We start from the raw sequence: 18267 nt of genomic DNA on the forward strand, positions 1-18267 counted from the left end.
TTTTTTTTAAAGATTTTATTTATTTATTTGAGACAGAGAGAATGAGATACAGAGAGCATGAGAGGGAGGAGGGTCAGAGGGAGAAGCAGACTCCCTGCCGAGCAGGGAGCCCGATGCGGGACTCGATCCAGGGACTCCAGGATCATGACCTGAGCCGAAGGCAGTCGCTTAACCAACTGAGCCACCCAGGCGCCCGTCCTTATTCTCTTAAACACTTAATCTCAGGGACAGTTTGTTTCAATTTTGCCCTTCTTTTTAAGAAGATTCCCAATTCCTCTATAGTCCTGGTTCACCCACTCGTTTCCAATATCCTCAAGTGAGGACATATTGTACTCTTCCTCCTGAAGAATACCTGTGTTGGAACTGCATATAAACTTTTGCTAGCAACAAACATAAAACAGATAACAGAAAATGATGTTACCACCCTAAGTATTTCTTCCCTTTTGGCCTTTATAGTCCACTGAACTATCTTCTGTGTCCTTTCCACCGGGTACCTCTTTCCATTTTCAATTAGCTTCTTTTTAATAGAGTAGCTCCTTCACCACCACACTTAGTGCATGGGCACAGTGAGTTAAAAATGCATGCCTTCACTTACCTCTTCTGCCTTTTCAGAATTAAGAACCACCCTGAACAAAACGAACAAAAATAAAAACAAAAACTCAAACTCTGGGAAAAAAAATCCAACTTGTTCAAACTTTGATTCCTTTTCTCCAATGGTATATCTATCAGAGCTTTCTTTCTTCTGTGGCTCTATGTGGCTATTAAAAAAAAAATGCCTGGGTCAGCAAGACTGCCCACCTATAGGAAGCCAAAACTAAAAACAAAACAGACATCAGAAACTGCTTAATCATTGTCACCCCCATTTCCAGTGGTAGCAAGGCTCTCTGATCAGGTATTACAGCTTGCTCCCTTCATTTTCATTTTCTAAAACCTTTCTCCATGAATAAACTGTTTTCTTCACTGATACTACAATTTCTCTAAGTCTGGCAAGCATTTTCCTCTCCTTAGAGCCACTGTTCACACCACAAAGAGACCACAATGGCAAGCTCATCCCACACCCCTCTGTGGTTTTTTATTTCTAGCCCCACCTAATCACTAGGCTTGGAGAGGGGGTGTCCTCTCATTTTTCAACAGCCTGTCTGATACTGTTCATGGCCTGTCTAATCTAAAATCTTTCTGTGGTCTAAACTAACAAAATCTTTCTCTTTCTTCTGTGAAAAATTCTTTTAACTTCACTCTCTCTCTTTCTCATAACCATTCAGTCATTTTCTGTTCCCTCATAGCATTCTACTGAGGCTTTCCAAACAGAACTGCAAATTCTTCTAAAGGAGTGCTAGGAGGCCCCTGGGCCTGCTTCTCAGTGTTGAAAAACCAGGTTTCCAAGTCTGCAAAGTTCTAAGTCAGATCCTAGGCTGTGGCAAATCCACCAAGGTAACACTGCTCTTTGAAACACCTTTAGGAAGGCAACCAACTGGCTTCTGAAGACAGCACTTTCAAAATGTCAATAACTGGCACATACCTGCAAGGACAGTTTCTACTCTTCTAGTATTTCTCCATCTCTCTGTATTAAGTTACTATTAATCTCTCGTTGAACTAGTTACTTTTGGCTTTACTTCTATCTACCACATGAAGGAGGGGGTCATGTCTGTTCAAAGTTCTCCTTCAAACTATTCCATCATTTATTGAAGTATGCAATAAGCTATCTAAGGAAGTACCATGCTAGGTGCCAAAAAGAACTTAAAAAATAGATAAAGCAATCTGGATGAGAAGAAAAATCTGTACACAAACTCAGAAATATAAAGGGCAGGAACAAAAGAGTAGGCTGTGTCCTAACTAGAGCTGTGTATATAATTAGCTGTTCTGCCACTTCTCTCTGCCTTCTGCCTTAGCACCATTCTTTTCTGCCTTCTTTCCACTGTCTACTACTTGTAAATGATAGTTAATGCTCTCCAAAGTTCCTTCCATGTTCTCTATCCATACTAATTTTTGTGGTTGGCCTCTGCCTCCTCAACTGTTCAGGCTGCCTGGAGGAACTGATGCAGCCCCTCATGGGGGTTCCAAGACACAGCCTCCCAGCATGTGCAAATAGAAGGTGCCACACGACTGAAAGATACTCTCTGCCTTGTATCCAAACCAGATTTCTCCAAACTGATGTCCCATATTTTTCAACTTTTGCTACAAGCTGAATGAAGTGAATTCTCTGTACCTTGCACATTAAGGATGCTGAGGAAATACCTGCTTTGTATCTACCAGGAATAGGCAAGAACTGGAAAAGTTTGAGTTGCTGTAACAGACATTTCTATTAAGCTATCATTTCAAAACTTCGGTTCTGCAGAACTCCAGTTTTGTGGGTTTTAGTGTTTTAGGGGGATGGGGACAAGAACAAGGATTCTTTGGTCAAATATGCATGGGAAACAAGAGTTCGGCAAAGTTAAATGAGTTTCTTTACTGATGGCCCCTGGAATGTGCTTACTCTTGGAGAAGAGTATTTGGGGGACATCATGTGAAGCGTTTTCATGTGACCTTTTGACTCCACATCCTTTTCTTCCACAAAGCACTTCCAAGCCTTGATCCCTCCTCTATAAAATGAGTACTTATTTCACAGGGTTATAATGAGGATTTAGTAAGTGAATACATGTAAAATGCTGAAAACAATGCTAGGTATATAATAAGCACTCAAGAAGAGTTAACTATAATTGCCGCTATATTCCCCTATACTGATACTATTTAATATGCCAATATTCCCAGAAGAGTGAAATTTTGAAAAATTTTTTACTTTGTAGTAATTCCCACTGTTACTACACCAAGTGGACAGAATGAGCCCTCCCTTTGCCTGAGAGGCACTGCTTGAGACTACAAATAACAGAAAACATTTATAGAAAAATTGATATATATGATATAGTTATCAGTAAGAAACAGATCTTACAGAAAAAGCACAAAGTGAAAAGGGTGTTGTAAATTTTCTTCATTCCAAAAGAAAGAGCCTTCAGTACAGTCTCTGGCACACAGTAAGCACTCAACGAAGTTGGATGAGAAGCCTGAGAAATTAATGGATAAATGACTATTTCCTTGAACAGCTCAAATATTATTTCCAAATCACTATAAAACAACTGGGAAACCCATACATTTCTCTATTTAGGCTCCCTCGCTCTTCTCTGTAGATGTTTAATCATATAGGTAAAATATGAAAGTAGACAGAAGAGTGGTTGCTATATTCTGTTTAAGAGTTATTAGTGGTACTTGGCAATTTAATCTCCCAATGTGTGAAAATCTAACATTTGCTAAAAATAAATAAATAAATAAATAAACAGACTGTAAAGGTAATGTGCGCCATACACAATGGTACTATTTGATGTCTTTTAAAGATACAGTACCTACCTGCCTCATATTTATAATTTATACAGGAATTTATCATTTATAAACTTACACAGGAATCTATCTCTCCATGTTCATCTGAGCTAGTTTCAGAACTTTGAAAATTTTTTAAAAAACTGATAAATGATCAGAAAAAAAACTAAGCTATGAAGAATTAAATTGGTTAATGGAAGAAAAAATTGGTGCATTTTATAAAAATCAACAAGAATCTTCCCAACTATTTTTTTTTTTTTCCCTGAAAACAATGATCTCAAATACTTCCAATTTTAAAGTACCAGAATTCTATGGCTAGAACCTCACACCAGTATCACTGTTTCTATCATCCAGTTTCTTCCCTTTATTTTATGAGCTTTTCTTTCTTTCTTTTTAAAACCTGGTAATCCTCACATTAAAAAATTCTAGGACAGGGGTCGGCAAATTATGGCCAAGGTCCAAATATGGCTTGCTGCCCATATTGTACACCAGATGGCCAAGATGGTTTTTTTGTTTTCTCTTTTTTTTTTACATTTTTAAAGGGCTATAAAATAAATCGAAGAAGAATATTCGATAGAGACCTTATATGGCTAGCAAAACCTAAAATATTTACTCTGACCCTTTACAAAAAACTTTGCTGTTCCTGCTCTAGGGTATTATTTATCACAGCTTACTCAGTAATTCAAGATAATTTATTATCAATGATAAGTTCACAGTGAATCAATACATTTTATGGTGGTAATTAGCACAGAACTCCTTCGTAACAATATTTGTGTCTTCATGCCTACCATTTAGTTCCAATAACCAACTAAGTTGTTTTTTTAGAATGCTAGCAAAGAACCCCACACAGTATGGAAATTCAAATATCAAACTCAGACCACCTGAACAATAGTACTTCAGTTATAATGCTAGTCTAAAGTAGTGGAATAGCCTGGATATAGGAAACGCTTTTTCTCTCTTGAGAATTCAGATCAACTGATAAGCAAAGAAAGCTCAAACCATTTTATCCTCTTTGTACATCCCCCGTTCTTACTTAAGTTAAAAGGAAGAAAATAATTCTTCCTTGCTTTCTCTGAAGTCTACCCCAGGTGAGAGGTACAGATGTATATGTGTGTGTGTGTGTATATATCAAAATCTCAAATGTGTTTTCTAATTAGGTTTCCTTATAGAGAGTTCTCCCCAAATATTTGAAAGAAAACAAACACAGAAACTTACTCCAGAGCAGGTCTCAGAACTCTGACTTTTAATGCTTCTAATATTCGATTTAACTCCACAAATGGTTCTTTCTGACTTGGGTCTACAGAAAGACCGGATTCCTGACAAAAATAGAATGAACATTTGTTAGCAGTAATAAGGTAAAGAGATATGATAAAAAACATATTCTAAATTATAAAATATGGGTCAATCCATTAAAAATAATTTCTAACATGTATTTCTATGGTGCAGACTGATGACTGAGCCCTACTATCATTCTTTCTAATAGTAGTAGAATCCCTTTGTATTCCATACAGTTATGTACCCGGCTCTGTATGGAAGAGTTGTACTCAACTTTAGCAGAGAATGTACAACTCAACTTTGTGAGTTGTAAATTCTGGCCAGTGAAACAGACACATATACTCTTTGCCCCTTTCTGGAATACCAAAAGGTGTAGCTAGAGTTCTGACTGCTATCCTGGACCATAAGGACAGGGACACCTTAGAAACAGCAGAGCTACAAGGAAGCTAGGTCCCTAAAAGCCTCATGGAGCATAGCTACTATATCTGCTGTGGATGGCTTACCACCTCCTAATTCTGTGCAAGAGACATAAACTTCATTTTTTTTTTTTTTAAAGCACTGGTATTTTGGGTCTTTGTTACTTATAAATAAGCTTAATCCTAACTGACATAACTGCCTTTAGGAAATTTATACAGACACACACAAAATTCCCATAAGGAACAGAGAAAGACCCGAGTTACTGTTTTTCTGAATTGTTTAAAATAGAAGGGGTGCCTGGCTGGCTCAGTCGGTAGAGCATGCAACTCTTGATCTTGGGGTTGTGAGTTCGAGACCCACATGGGGTGTAGAGATTACTTAAAAATAAAATCTTTTAAAAAATAAAAAATAAATAAAATAGAAAAGGCTTAGGTTAGAGGTCTGGTTTACAGACTGGCTTTAAACTATTTAATCTTTATAGTCCTTCATTTTTCTAAACAGAAAACACAATAGCACATGGTGGCTTAGAATACAGTTTGAAGACGTCAATTTGGGACTGAATCCTAGTTCCTTCACGAAGGAACTTGTATGGCCTTGGGCAAACCACTTCTCCAGACCTCAGCTTCCTTATCTATAGAATGGAAGCAATTTCTAGCAATTTCTATCTCACAGGATTGCAGTGAGGAATAAAGGCAGGGGTTGGCTTGTGGACTCAACACATGACAGTTGGCACCATCACAACTAGGTGATACTGGTGGACTATTCTGAGAGCCCCAACCTTATGTCTACTAGCAATAAAAGACAAAAGCTGCTCACCTGAAGTAAATTTTAGCTTAAAACTCATCTGATAAACAAAATGCTACAAGTTGGGCCAGATTCTTCTCTGCTATCCTACCTTCCCTATTAAAAGAGGAAATGGAGAAAGTAGTATCACTTTTGACCCCTTGGTTGATGACCTGGGACCAATGCGATGTGGCAGGGATAAGGAAAAAACAATTCAAATAAGAAGTTCTAGAATTGTAGTTTTCACCAAAAAAAAAGACCTCCTAGTACAATGAGGTCAGCCCTGATATTAAAAATCTCTCTACGGCCAGCAGAAGATTCAAAGACCCCAAGGAGCCCCCTCGTTTTCTGCTGCATGTCCTCACACACCGGCACACTGTTACCTGGCAGAGCTCTTCAGCTACATCCAGCATTCCTTGTCGAAAGAAGTGCTCCACCATCACCTCATTGAGGAGCCTCTGACTGTCTGCCTGCCAGCAGCCGTCTATTCCCACACTGCTAATGTCAGAATCAAAATTCTGAAAAAAAAAGAAAACGGATCAGGAATTGGCTAGGATAGATCACTTTATAGGATTTTCACCCCACCTAACAGAAAGAGTGCCCTTCATTTTGCTCAAATATCCACAGTAAGGACCCAATTCAAATCATCTGCAGCCTATGAAAGAAGTCGTTTTTCCACTGCTCCGTTCTAAAACTTGTCACTCTCGTTTATTGATTATTGCTAGAAGAGTAAATGAGTACATTTTCAGAGGGTATTTTGGGAAAATACATTTAATAATTTCAAATAAATTTATTTCTACACGATATAGCAATATTTTCAGGTGTACAGTGCTACCTAGAAAAACATATTCAATGCAGCATTGTCTAATTGGAAAAGAGAGAAAACCCATACGCCCAACACAGGATTAAATAATCATGGCACAGCCCAACAACTGCTGTGCCAAGGTAGGGGTTGGGGGTGGGAGAATGGCCAGGTAATGAAGAGAGCAGGCTCTGAGGCCAATCTACCTGGGTTTGAATCCTGGTTCTCTTACTAGCTGTGTGATCTTGGCCAAATCAGTCAAGGTCTTTGAGCCTTAGCTTCCTTATCTTAAGTGGAGAAAATAAAAGCACCTTCCTATGATGGGCTGCATCTTCTTAAAATTCCCATGTTGAAGTCCTAATTCCCAGTACCTCATTAAATTAAGATGAGGTCATTATGGTGGGCCCTAATCCAATAGGATTGGTATCCTTATAAAAAGAGGAAATTAGGACACAGGTAAGTACAGAGGAAACACCCATGTGTTAGGGACTGAATGTCTGTATGTGTCCCCCCCCCCCCCCCACCCCTCCCAAATTCCTACACTGAAGCCCTAACCACCAATGTGGCTGTATTTGGAGATGGTCTGCGAGGAGGAGATAAAGGTTAAATGAAGTCATAAAGGTGGGGCCCTAATCCAATACCACTGGTGCTCTTATAAGACAAGGGAAAAACACCAGCGTGTTCTCTGTCTCTCCACCCTGTGAGGACACAGTGAGAAGGCAGTCATCTATAAGCCAGGAAGGAGGTTGTCTGCCCTCAATAGGAAATGAGTTGGCCAGCGCCTTGATCTTGGACTTCCCAATCTCCAGAACTGTAAGAAAAATAAGTTTCTTTGTTTAAACAACCTAGTCTATGGTATTTTGTCTTGGCACTTCAAACAGATGAAGACCCCATGTGAAGATCCCAGGAGAAGGTGGCTATCTACCAGCCAAGAAGACAGGCCTCAGCAGAAACCAACCCTGCCAGCACCTATCTTGAACTTCTAGTCTCCAGAGCTGTGGAAAAATAAAGGTCTGTTTAAGCCACCCAGTCTGTGGCATTTTGTTATAGGAGCCCTAGCAAATTAATATACTCCTTTATTGGTTAAATGAAATGGTAGTTGCTAATATTCTAATATTACTATTCATAATGAAAAAATGAGGTTCATTACTATATATCTACTAATATGGAAAAATGGCCATGACACCTTAAGTGAAAAAAGCAAGTTTTACAAAATTATGACCCCATTTTTGTTTTTTAAAAAAGGAATACTTGCAAATGCTTAGGAAAAAAATCCAAAAGAATATACATTAAAGTATTAGCAGAGATTATCACTGGAGAGTACCACTCTCCACAAAAAGAGCAAATATTCCTTTTATGATAAACTAAAAGATTTTCTTAAAACACACATTAAGAGTTCCAGTTCTGGGTAAGATTTACATGTAAGCACATTCCACCCTGTCTATCCCACTGAATGCAGTTATAAAATCAGCAGAGTGAAGGCAGCAGCCATTTGAGGACACTAAAAAGTGATTCTAGATCTTCCTCCACTTATGATGGGTTAAATCCTGATAAACATAACATAAACTGAAAATAACATGAACTGAAAATGAATTTAGTATACCTAACCTACCAAACATCATAGCTTAGCCTAGCCTATCTTACACATGCTCAGATGCTTACATTAGCCTATAGTTGGGTAAAATCATCAACACAAAGCCCATTTTATAACAAAGTATTGACTATCTCATGTAATTTACTCAATACAGTAATGAAAGTGAAAACCAGAATGGTGATACGAGCATTAAAACGCTTCTAAGTGTACTGGTCGTTCACCCTCGTGATCGTGTAGCTGACGGGGAGCTGCAGCTCAGTGCTGCTGCCCAGGATTCACAAGAGTAACATACAGCATAGTGCTGCCAGCCCTGGAAAAGATAAAAATTCAAAAGTCCAAGTACAGTTTCTACCGGAAGCATATCGCTTTCACACCATCATAAAGTAAAACAAAATTGTAAGTCAAATCATCCTAAGTCAGGAACCATCGACAGTAGTAAGTGGACTGGGAAGAGGGTCACAGAACTAGTGGTGAGTTTACTACTTTTCTCCCTCCAATACCTCTCAGCCTGGATGCGATACAGCCAAAACACAGAACTAGGCATCCAGAATGTGGACACAGTGTTCAGGGGAAGCCCTCTAGTTCCAGCATGAGAAACAGGAATGGGTTTCTCCTATCACCCAGAGAGGAAGAGAAATCACATGTATTTTCCCTCCATTTTCTTGCACCTCTAGTTCAAGGCAGTCTGATGGTACATTACTTTTCCAATGCAACTTAAATCAACACAATTTTATTATCTCACAGCTTGACAGATCAGAAGTCCAATAGGCTCACACCGTTTCTCTGCTCCAGGTCCCACAAAGCTGAAATCAAGGTGTCAGTGACCTAGGCTCTTATCTGGGAGAATACAAGATGAATCTGCTTCCAGGCTCATTCAGGTTGCAGAATAAAGTTCCATGCAGTTTTAAGACCATGGTCCTTGTTTCCTAATTGGCTGTAGGGGTTGTTCTCAGCTTCTAGAAGCCACTCATATTCCCTGGCTCATGGCCCCCTCTATGTTCAAAAGCCAACAACAGAGGTGACATCCCTCACACTCTTGAATCTGTTTTTTCTCTTTCTACCAACCTCCACTGCTTTTACGGGCTCCTGTAAAATTATACCAGGCTCACCTAGATAATCTCCCCATTTTAAGGTCGACTGCTTAGTAACCTTAATTATACCTGTGAAATCCCTTCAAAGCAGTACCTAGATAAATGTCTGAATAACCAGGGATCAAGAATCTTGGGAGGGTATTTTTAGAATTTTGCCTACTACAGCAGGCAACCTAAAACTCTGGCAGAGGGGGTCCTTTCTCTCCAATCAGAGGAGCTGTGGTCCCAAGAAGGGGCAAAAACCTCTATTGCATCTTTGCTTTCTGTCCTTCCACCACCTAGCCCCAGATACAGGCATAGTCATAGTAAGTGTACAGAAGAGTAGAGTAAAACAAAGCCCCAGTTTTCTGGCCAAATGGCCAAAAATGTGGCCCCAGAGAACCATATAGTCCCATTGAGATCATAGAGAGGGAAGAATCAGAAAAGTGACCCCTTAAAGTTGTTTATGAACTCCTAGGCTCATTCTCCAGTTGCACATGCAAGGGCCGACCCTAAGCAACATACCAGACTTTAAAAACTGAACTAGGGGACAGAACTAGATTCCAGGTCCCAGAATGGCCACTGGTTGGCAGACAAATAAGACATATCTGAATAGTTCTGACATTGAAACCACAACTCAGAGAACACTGATCAGAACTTGTAGCCTGAACTCAACCAGGTTGACTGCTAAAACAGAAATATCAACATTCTCCATAGAATTTAAACAAGACCCAGAGTCTTGTAACATAATACAGTTGACCCTTGAGCAATCTGGGTTTGAACTGCACAGATCCACTTATACATGATTTTTTTTTCTGATAAATACACCACAGTACTGTATATGTATTTCCTCTTCCTTGTGATTTTAGTAACATTTTCTTTTCTCTAGCTTAATTTATTATAAGAATTATAAGTATATAACACATATACAAAATACGTGTTTATCAACTGTTCATGTTATCAGTAAGGCTTCCACCCAACAGTAAGTTATCAGTAGTTAAGTTTTGGGGGAGTCAAAAGTTGTATGTAGATTTTCAACTGTGCAGGGTGTTGTTCCAGGGTCAACTGTATTAAAAATGTCCAGGATACAATCCAAAATCATCTGGCATACAAAGAACCAAGAAAATCTAAACTCACATGGGAATAGATGGTTCAGCAGACATCAATGCCAAAATGACAAAGGTACTGAAGTTATCAAACACTTTAAAGTTATAAAACTGCTTTATAAAGGAAGAGTAAACACTTTCGAACAAAACACAGAAAGTCCTATCAAAGAAACAGAAGACACAGTAATCAAAATAAAAAACTCACTGAATGGACTCAATATCAGAATGGAGGTGCCAACACAAAAAGTCAGTAAATATCAACAGAAATTATCTAATCTAAACAATAAAAAAGACTGGAAAAAATGAACAGAGCCTCAGAGACCTGTGGGACAACAAGACATCTAATATGTATGTCATCCGAGTACCAGAAGAAGAGAGAGTAATGGAGAAAAAAATGAATACTTCCTGAACTTAGCAAAAGACGTAAATCTACAGATTCAAGAAGCTCAGCAAACTCGTAAAAGGATAAACTCAAAGAAATCCACACCCAGACACCTTACAATCAAATGGCTGAAAACTAAAGACAAAGAAAAAAATCTTGAAAGTGGCTAGAGAAAAGTGATGCATTGCTTACAGAATTCTCCACAGAAACCATGGTGACTAGAAAGAAGTCACTCAACATTTTTCATGTACTAAAAGAATGATCATCCCAGAATTTTATGTCAAGTAAAAATATCCTGTACAAACGAAGATGAAATAAAAACATTCTCAGACGAAAGAAAGCTGAATTTGTTGCCAGAAGACCTGCTCTAAAAGAACTGTTGTAAATTCTTGAGATAGAAAGGAAATGATACCAAAAGTAAATTCTGAACATCAAGAGTGAAGAAAGAACAAGTCTACCTTGCGGTCTAAAAGCTTTCCCTAACCAGATACCACCTCACACCTGTCAGAATGGCTAATATTAACGACACAAGAAACAAAAGATGATGGCGAGGATGCGGAGAAACGGGGACCCTCTTACACTGCTGGTGGGAATGCAAACTGGTACAGCCACTATGGAGAACCATTTGGAGGTTTCTTAAGAAGTTAAAAATAGAAGTACCCTACAACCCAGCAATTGCACTACTAGGTATTTACCCAAAGGATACAAAAATACAGATTCAAAGGGGTATGTGCACCCTGATGTGTATAGCAGCATTATCAACAATAGCCAAACTATGGAGAGAGCCCAAGTGTGACTGTTGAATGGATAAAGAAGATGTGGTATATATACATAATGGAGTATTACTCAGCCACCAAAAAGAATGAAATCTTGCCATTTGCAACAACATGATGGAGCTAGAGTGTATTGTGCCTAGTGAAATAAGTCAGAAAAAGACAAATACCATCTGATCTCACTCATATGTGGACTTTAAGAAAACAGATGAACATTTGGAAGGGGGAAAAGAAAAAAAAGGAAAGAGGGAAACAAGCCATAAGTGACTTTTTTTTTAAAGATTTTATTTATTTGAGAAAGAATGAGAGACAGAGAGCACGAGAGGGAAGAGGGTCAGAGGGAGAAGCAGACTCCCCGCTGAGCAGGGAGGCTGATGCAGGACTCGATCCCGGGACTCCAGGATCATGACCTGAGCCGAAGGCAGTCGCTTAACCAACTGAGCCACCCAGGCACCCATAAGTGACTCTAAATGACAGAGAACAGAGTGAAGGTTGATGGAGGGAGGTGAGGGGGGGGATGGGCTAGATAGGTGATGGGTATTGAAGACGGCACTTACGATGAGCACTGGGTGTCATATATAAGTGATGAATCACTGAATTCTACTCCAGAAATCAATAGTGCACTATATGTTAACTAATAAAATTTAAATAAAATAAAATAAAAAATAAAAGCTTTCCCTAACGAATTTTACTTTCACTCCCTAAATCTTACATAGGCATTACCCCCCAATAAACCTCTTGCATTTTTTTAAGCACATAAATTTAATTAGACAAGATCATTTAGATTTAACTGAAATTACAATCCTAGGCAATCGCTGCTTAACTCAGACCAAGTAACATAGGATTATTTTATAGCACATACAAGAACAGGCAGAAACTGCTAAGCACCCACCATTTACAATGACCACAATGCAGGAGTTTTCCTCTCCAACACTGAGCACATTTTTCTTTAAAGAGCTATCTACCCTTATTTTGGATGTCAATCCAATAGCCTAAAACAAAACACATACATTAAGACTCAGAATTACTTGGACAAAAACCAAAAATGAACAAGCAAAATTACCGTCAGAATCTTAAATTTTATTTACTTGCTTTTTATAGACCTCTTTCTTGGTCTAGTACTTAACCTAAAGAATACTAATAATACCAAGTACCTAGATGCTAAAGCAATAGCTACCACACAAATACTAAATAGGCTGTCCCTAGCACTGAAGAAAAAGCCACAACTGCTTGCATAAGGCTAATTTCAAATCAGATTATCAGATTCTGCCTGTTGAGAGATGACTTTATAACAGTTCACCAATGCTTTTGAGTAGATTATTGTATCTCTATGCCATCTATGACCACTACAACGCTGGAAGTGGAGATGGTGCTACTCTGTTCCTCTTCCAGACTAGAGCAGAGGCCATACGGGTGATGATGTCATAGACACTGTCCCATATTTTCTGCCCCAGACAAATGGCCATTCAAATGAATAAAGGAATGGGTATCTGAAAATGACACAATTTATAACAAACTCCAGCATCTGCCTGTATTTCTCTCAATGTCTAAGTGTACCCTATAAGCAAGAATCATTGAGACTATGTAAGAAAGATTCCTCACTGATCTAGTGACCTCATTCAATCCAAACATAGCCTTCAGATTTCTACTTATTCATTTAATAATTATACTCCAATCCCATCAACCCCAACAAATTTATAAGGTTCCTGTTCTGCAGGAAAGAAATGAAACAACTTTGGAAGACACAACGGTCATCTCAAAGGACAGAGCATGTTAAAAGAGACTATTTTATTTGGCAGTATCGACTAAGTCCAAATTTTAATAGCTACCATAAGATAACTGCTCAAAAAAAGAATTCCTTCAAATCTTCCCTTAATATACATAAAAAAGTTAATTTTGATCATCTGAAAATGTTAAAATGTAAGAGTTTTTTAAACAAATTCAAACAATTTTGCTACGCTCCTCACATACCTTTATTTCCATAAGGTATACCCTAGTCACTGCTATATGGGTAAGGAAAAAATCAAACACCCTTACGCTCAGGATATCTTTACTGCATTCAAATTCTAATTCCATAGTCTTGGAAAATATAACTAAACATGAATAAGCAATGCATTAGATGAAATTTTCTGAGCTCCCTTCTACCATTCTGACTTTCCAGTTTAAACTATCAAGGTAGAAAAACAAACTACTTTCACAGCTTATTTTCTGCTCACATGTAGTAAAAATTAAAGTTAAAATTGTATAAAGAGGTTGAGGAAATGCAGCATAGTGCTACTCCTTTTGTTATAACTGTATGTTCTTTCTGTTGCTTCAGTGTTAGGATCAGTTCCAGCTTCTGTTGCTAGGTGACCAAACTCGTTTGCATGGCTGCAGGAAATCAGTAGCATTGCAAACAAGCCAAGAAGTGGCTAATAAAAAGAAATATCTATTATTAGTACTTCTGTTTTACTGTACTTTTTCCTTTTACATTTTTCAAGAAAAAACTTGAAAAGATGTTCTTAAATGTGAAAGCAGAATTCAAACAAGAATCAAAAACAAAAAAGCACACATTCAAGGGTGTGTCTTCCTGGCCAAGGATGTTATAGCTTAGAAACGATACATTAATTCGTACACTATCTCATGTATGTACTTTCAGTGCCATTCATATTTTTGACGATTTTAAGTTTAAAAATGTGGAAGCTGAGGAGTGCCTGGGTGGCTCAGCTGGTTAAGCATCTGACTCTTGTTTTCGGCTCAGGTCACGATCTCAGAGTCATGAGATCAAGCCCCGCAACTGTCCGTGCTCAGTGTCGAGTCTATTTGAGAGTCTCTGCCTCTCCCATCTCCCCCACCCACATGCCTGCTCTCTCTTTCTCAAATAAACTAATAAAACCTTTTTTAAAAAAAATATAAAGAGGGGCGCCTGGGTGGCTCAGTCGTTAAGCGTCTGCCTTCGGCTCAGGTCATGATCCCAGGGTTCTGGGATCGAGCCCCACATCGGGCTCCCTGCTCGGCAGGAAGCCTGCTTCTCCCTCTCCCACTCCCCCTGCTTGTATCCCCTCTCTCACCGTGTCTCTCTCTGTCAAATAAATAAAATCTTTAAAAAAAATATATATATATATATATAAAGAAATAAAGAAATAAAATCTGGAAACTGAGACAGAGAAGGAGTAAATAACTTTAATAAAACATTATGAAACTATGAAATCTAAACAGATCATCCTATCTCCTTGGCCACATCATGAACATGCTTACAAACTGGTTAGACTTTGAGGACTGGTTTTGATTGTTCACCATTCAAAACCAATACATTTCTGAAATAAAGTTTATGAAATTATGTATTTTTTTAAAGTAGGCTCCATGCCCAGCATGGTGCCCAAACCCACAACCCTGAGATCAAGACCAGAGGTGAGATCAAGAGTCGGACACTTAACCGACCAAGCCACCGAGGCACCCCTGAAATTTTAATTATTGAGCAATGGTAACAATACAAGAAAAAACTCAGTAATTATTTTAATTCTTAAGTGTCAATTCTTTAATACCGTTAATAATTAAAAAAAAAAAAAAACTCCCCCACCTACTTTTGAAGAAAAATTGGTATATGAACCTAACAATGTGCTATTGTTACACCTAGCAGGAATCAATTTCTCTACTAAGCATCCAATTAATCTGGTTTAGCAGTGAGGGACAGAGGTAGACCACAAAGGATACTTAACAGGGAATTAAGAAGACCTGGATTCTGGTTCCACTCAGTCTGGGAAAAGATATCTACTTTACATACATATATACATACATACTTTACATACATCCAAATGAGGTGTGTGTTTTTTTTTTTTAATTCCTCCCAATATGAGAACAAAACAACCAAAATTCCTCCCAAACAATAAAGACAAACAACCTAATTGAAAAAAAGTGGACAAAAGATGAGCAAGAAATTCACAAAAGGGAGAAATTCTGATAGTCAAAAACATGAAAAGATGCTCAACCCCAAAGATGATGATGGAAATGCAAATTTATACAACTAGACAAATTAATCAGATGGATGTGAAATATTCAGAAAATTTCAAGTCTGATAGTACCAAGTGTAGATGAGAAACAGAATTGTGTTTAATACATGTTTGGTAGGACGGTAATTTAGTATAAGCCCTTCAGGGAAAAATTTAGCAAACCTAGTAAAGCTGATGATGAGGCACATGGTCTCAGATGAAATAATCCATATTTGGGCATATACCAGCCAGCGGTGCCTTGCAAACTATGGTTGGAAAATAAATTCAGTAGTGTGTCATAATCAGCATTTGTAGATGCATTTCTAGATGGAGATGCTACCTTCTTAAACATTCCATTCTGTCCTCTGTATGATAGTCATACTTCTTTTTGGTTTTCAAAGTTAAGAGAGAGGCAGGTTGTGCCAGATCAAGGAAGGAGCGGGGTGGGGGGGGAGGCATCCTAGTAAGTTCTTACTTTATAAACAAAGGGGAGAGTAACGTGACATGGTCAGAGATATGCCAAACTCCAGCATTGGGCTTTTAAAATCCTTAAAATGCTCCATAATCTAACCATCTGTCACATTTGCATCCCTACCCCTCACAATTATTTTACATACCTTTCTGCTCTGGTCAATCTGCTTTCCCAACTGCCTCCTTATCTGAACAGACGACAGAAATTTGAGGAACTATTTTACTAATCTTCCCAAAGACAGCACATACCTCTTACCACTCTAGATGCATAAGAGAGAAATTCATACATACAGAGGATGACCAAGGACACTCACCGGGAGTTAATTCTCTCAAGGAACTCCAGTTAAGGAAGTTTCTTCAAAGTCATAAAATCTTAGTATTTACCCAGTTCCTCCATCTGCTTTCTAGTTCTTTGATCAAAGTTTTCACACCTGTATCTGTGGACAATAATCCCTATCTTACAAAGTGTTGGTAAAGACTAACTAAATAATGTACACCAAAATATCTACCAGGACCTTATCCCACAGAAAGCCTTCAATACAACAGTAGCTAAATTGGAGAACCAGGCCTTGCCACCAAATCTTCTGATTCTACACTGAAAAGTCTTCATTTTAGAAAATATAAATAAAAACAAAAAACACATTAACACAGGCATTAAGAACAAATTCATTAATTTAAAAATCAGTCGAATACAATTACACACTGCATTAGGTGGCACAACTTAATGGGTTGTAAGGTCCCTTTTCCCTCTCAACCCAACCTGACTTGGATGCTAGATTAAGCAAGCTATTTCATCTTCTAGCCTCAGGCAAAAGTGGGTCCATAACACCTCCAGGCCCAGTGGGATTCTCTGATCCTGCATCTTAATATGACACCTGATTGCAAAGGTTTAGGCTTTCTTCTGTGGACTAGACTATAATGCAAACAATTATCATTATCAACTAAAGAATGTAGTTTCATTCAGCTCAGAGCAGAATAAGAACAAGATAGGCTCAGAGCTTAGAGCTAATGATGTTGTGTAACAGCAAAAAAAAACAGAACTTAACTCATCTTCTCTTTTGAGAATGATCTTCAGACTGAAAAAAACAAAACCAATGTTGTTTCACAGAAACTGGAGCCTGATATAAGTGAAGAGACCCAGAAAGCATCTAGCTGCTTGTGAGTCAGGACTCTTGGTTCCTACAAACAGAAATCTCCTTTGCCCAAACAAGCTGGATTTGAAGAAAGGCTCAGGTAACCAGGGGTAGGTAAGAGGGTAGATGAACCTCAAAAGATGTTCCCTCCCCCACCTCTTGCTCTGTTTCTCTCTGAAGAAGAATTTTGTTTCCCACAACAGACCACATTCTTTCAGGGACTACTAATCACTTCTAGATGCACATATTCCCAGCCCTTCTTTCCATAAGAGCTCTAATGAGAAAGATCCTAGAGAGGACTCTGAGGTACCCACCCTGGAGCAAACAACTGTGGCCAAGCCTGGGTAGGTCAGATTGATCCTAAGACCATGCAACTATGGCCAAACCCAACAAGGTATTGAGCATGTGGCTGCTCCTAATCCAAATCACATAATTTAAAAAGAAACGCCTTCCATCTTGACTACAAAGATATGAGGTTTTTATTAAATGCCTCCCAAAAATTTAGACACATAAGTCTAGTGCATTTTCTTGGATTACTCACTAGTAGTTCAGGGAGAAGAGTTAGTTTGACATGTTTTATTTTATTTTTAGGGAATATGTTCCTGGCTTTTTATCACTGTTGTCTTTTTTATAACTTTGTTAACCATTCCTTTTCAGTAATTCTAAAAATTCAATACTCAAAATATATTATCAAATTATCTGTCTGTATTTCAGAACTCAACTTAGCTCTTTTTCTTAATCAGAGTGTATTTTCTATTTCTAGTCATTTTAATTTCCTTTTTCCTTCATTAACAATAACATCTCTCTACTATATAAAGATTTATCCATTACATAATAACAGAACTTCAGAGCTAGTACATACCTGATCTCACCCACTCTATATCTCAGCTACTATTTAAGGCCAAATCCAACACCTTTTCTCCCATTGGTATCTTTTTCTCCTCTCATACCCCAGTCATACCTACATAAAAGGAAGTTCCAGATGGCTCACCCAGAACTATCTTAAATATTCTATATTTTGCTTTTTATGGCATTACTCCATTTTTTAACACAGTCACATTTTAACTCACCCATGTAGATGCTCCATCTACTGGCAGATCAGCTTAGGCTGATGCTTTTTAAAAACTATTTTTAACCCTTATTTC

At 38.2% G+C, this 18267-nt stretch overlaps 1 protein-coding gene across 2 annotated transcripts in view; it reads right to left on the reverse strand.

The window, feature by feature from the left end:
- Window positions 1-18267, reverse strand: part of RMND5A (required for meiotic nuclear division 5 homolog A) — a 60084-nt gene that overhangs the window by 16399 nt on the left and 25418 nt on the right. For both annotated transcript variants that reach the window (XM_044918518.1, XM_021697318.2), the window contains exons 3-4: window positions 6207-6341; window positions 4564-4664 (exon numbers count right to left, since the gene is read on the reverse strand). In XM_044918518.1, coding sequence (XP_044774453.1) covers window positions 4564-4664; window positions 6207-6341 — 236 coding nt within the window. The remainder of the gene's footprint in view (window positions 1-4563; window positions 4665-6206; window positions 6342-18267) is intronic.

This window comes from Neomonachus schauinslandi, chromosome 10 (genome assembly GCF_002201575.2).
Source record: "Neomonachus schauinslandi chromosome 10, ASM220157v2, whole genome shotgun sequence".
NCBI lineage: Eukaryota > Metazoa > Chordata > Mammalia > Carnivora > Phocidae > Neomonachus > Neomonachus schauinslandi.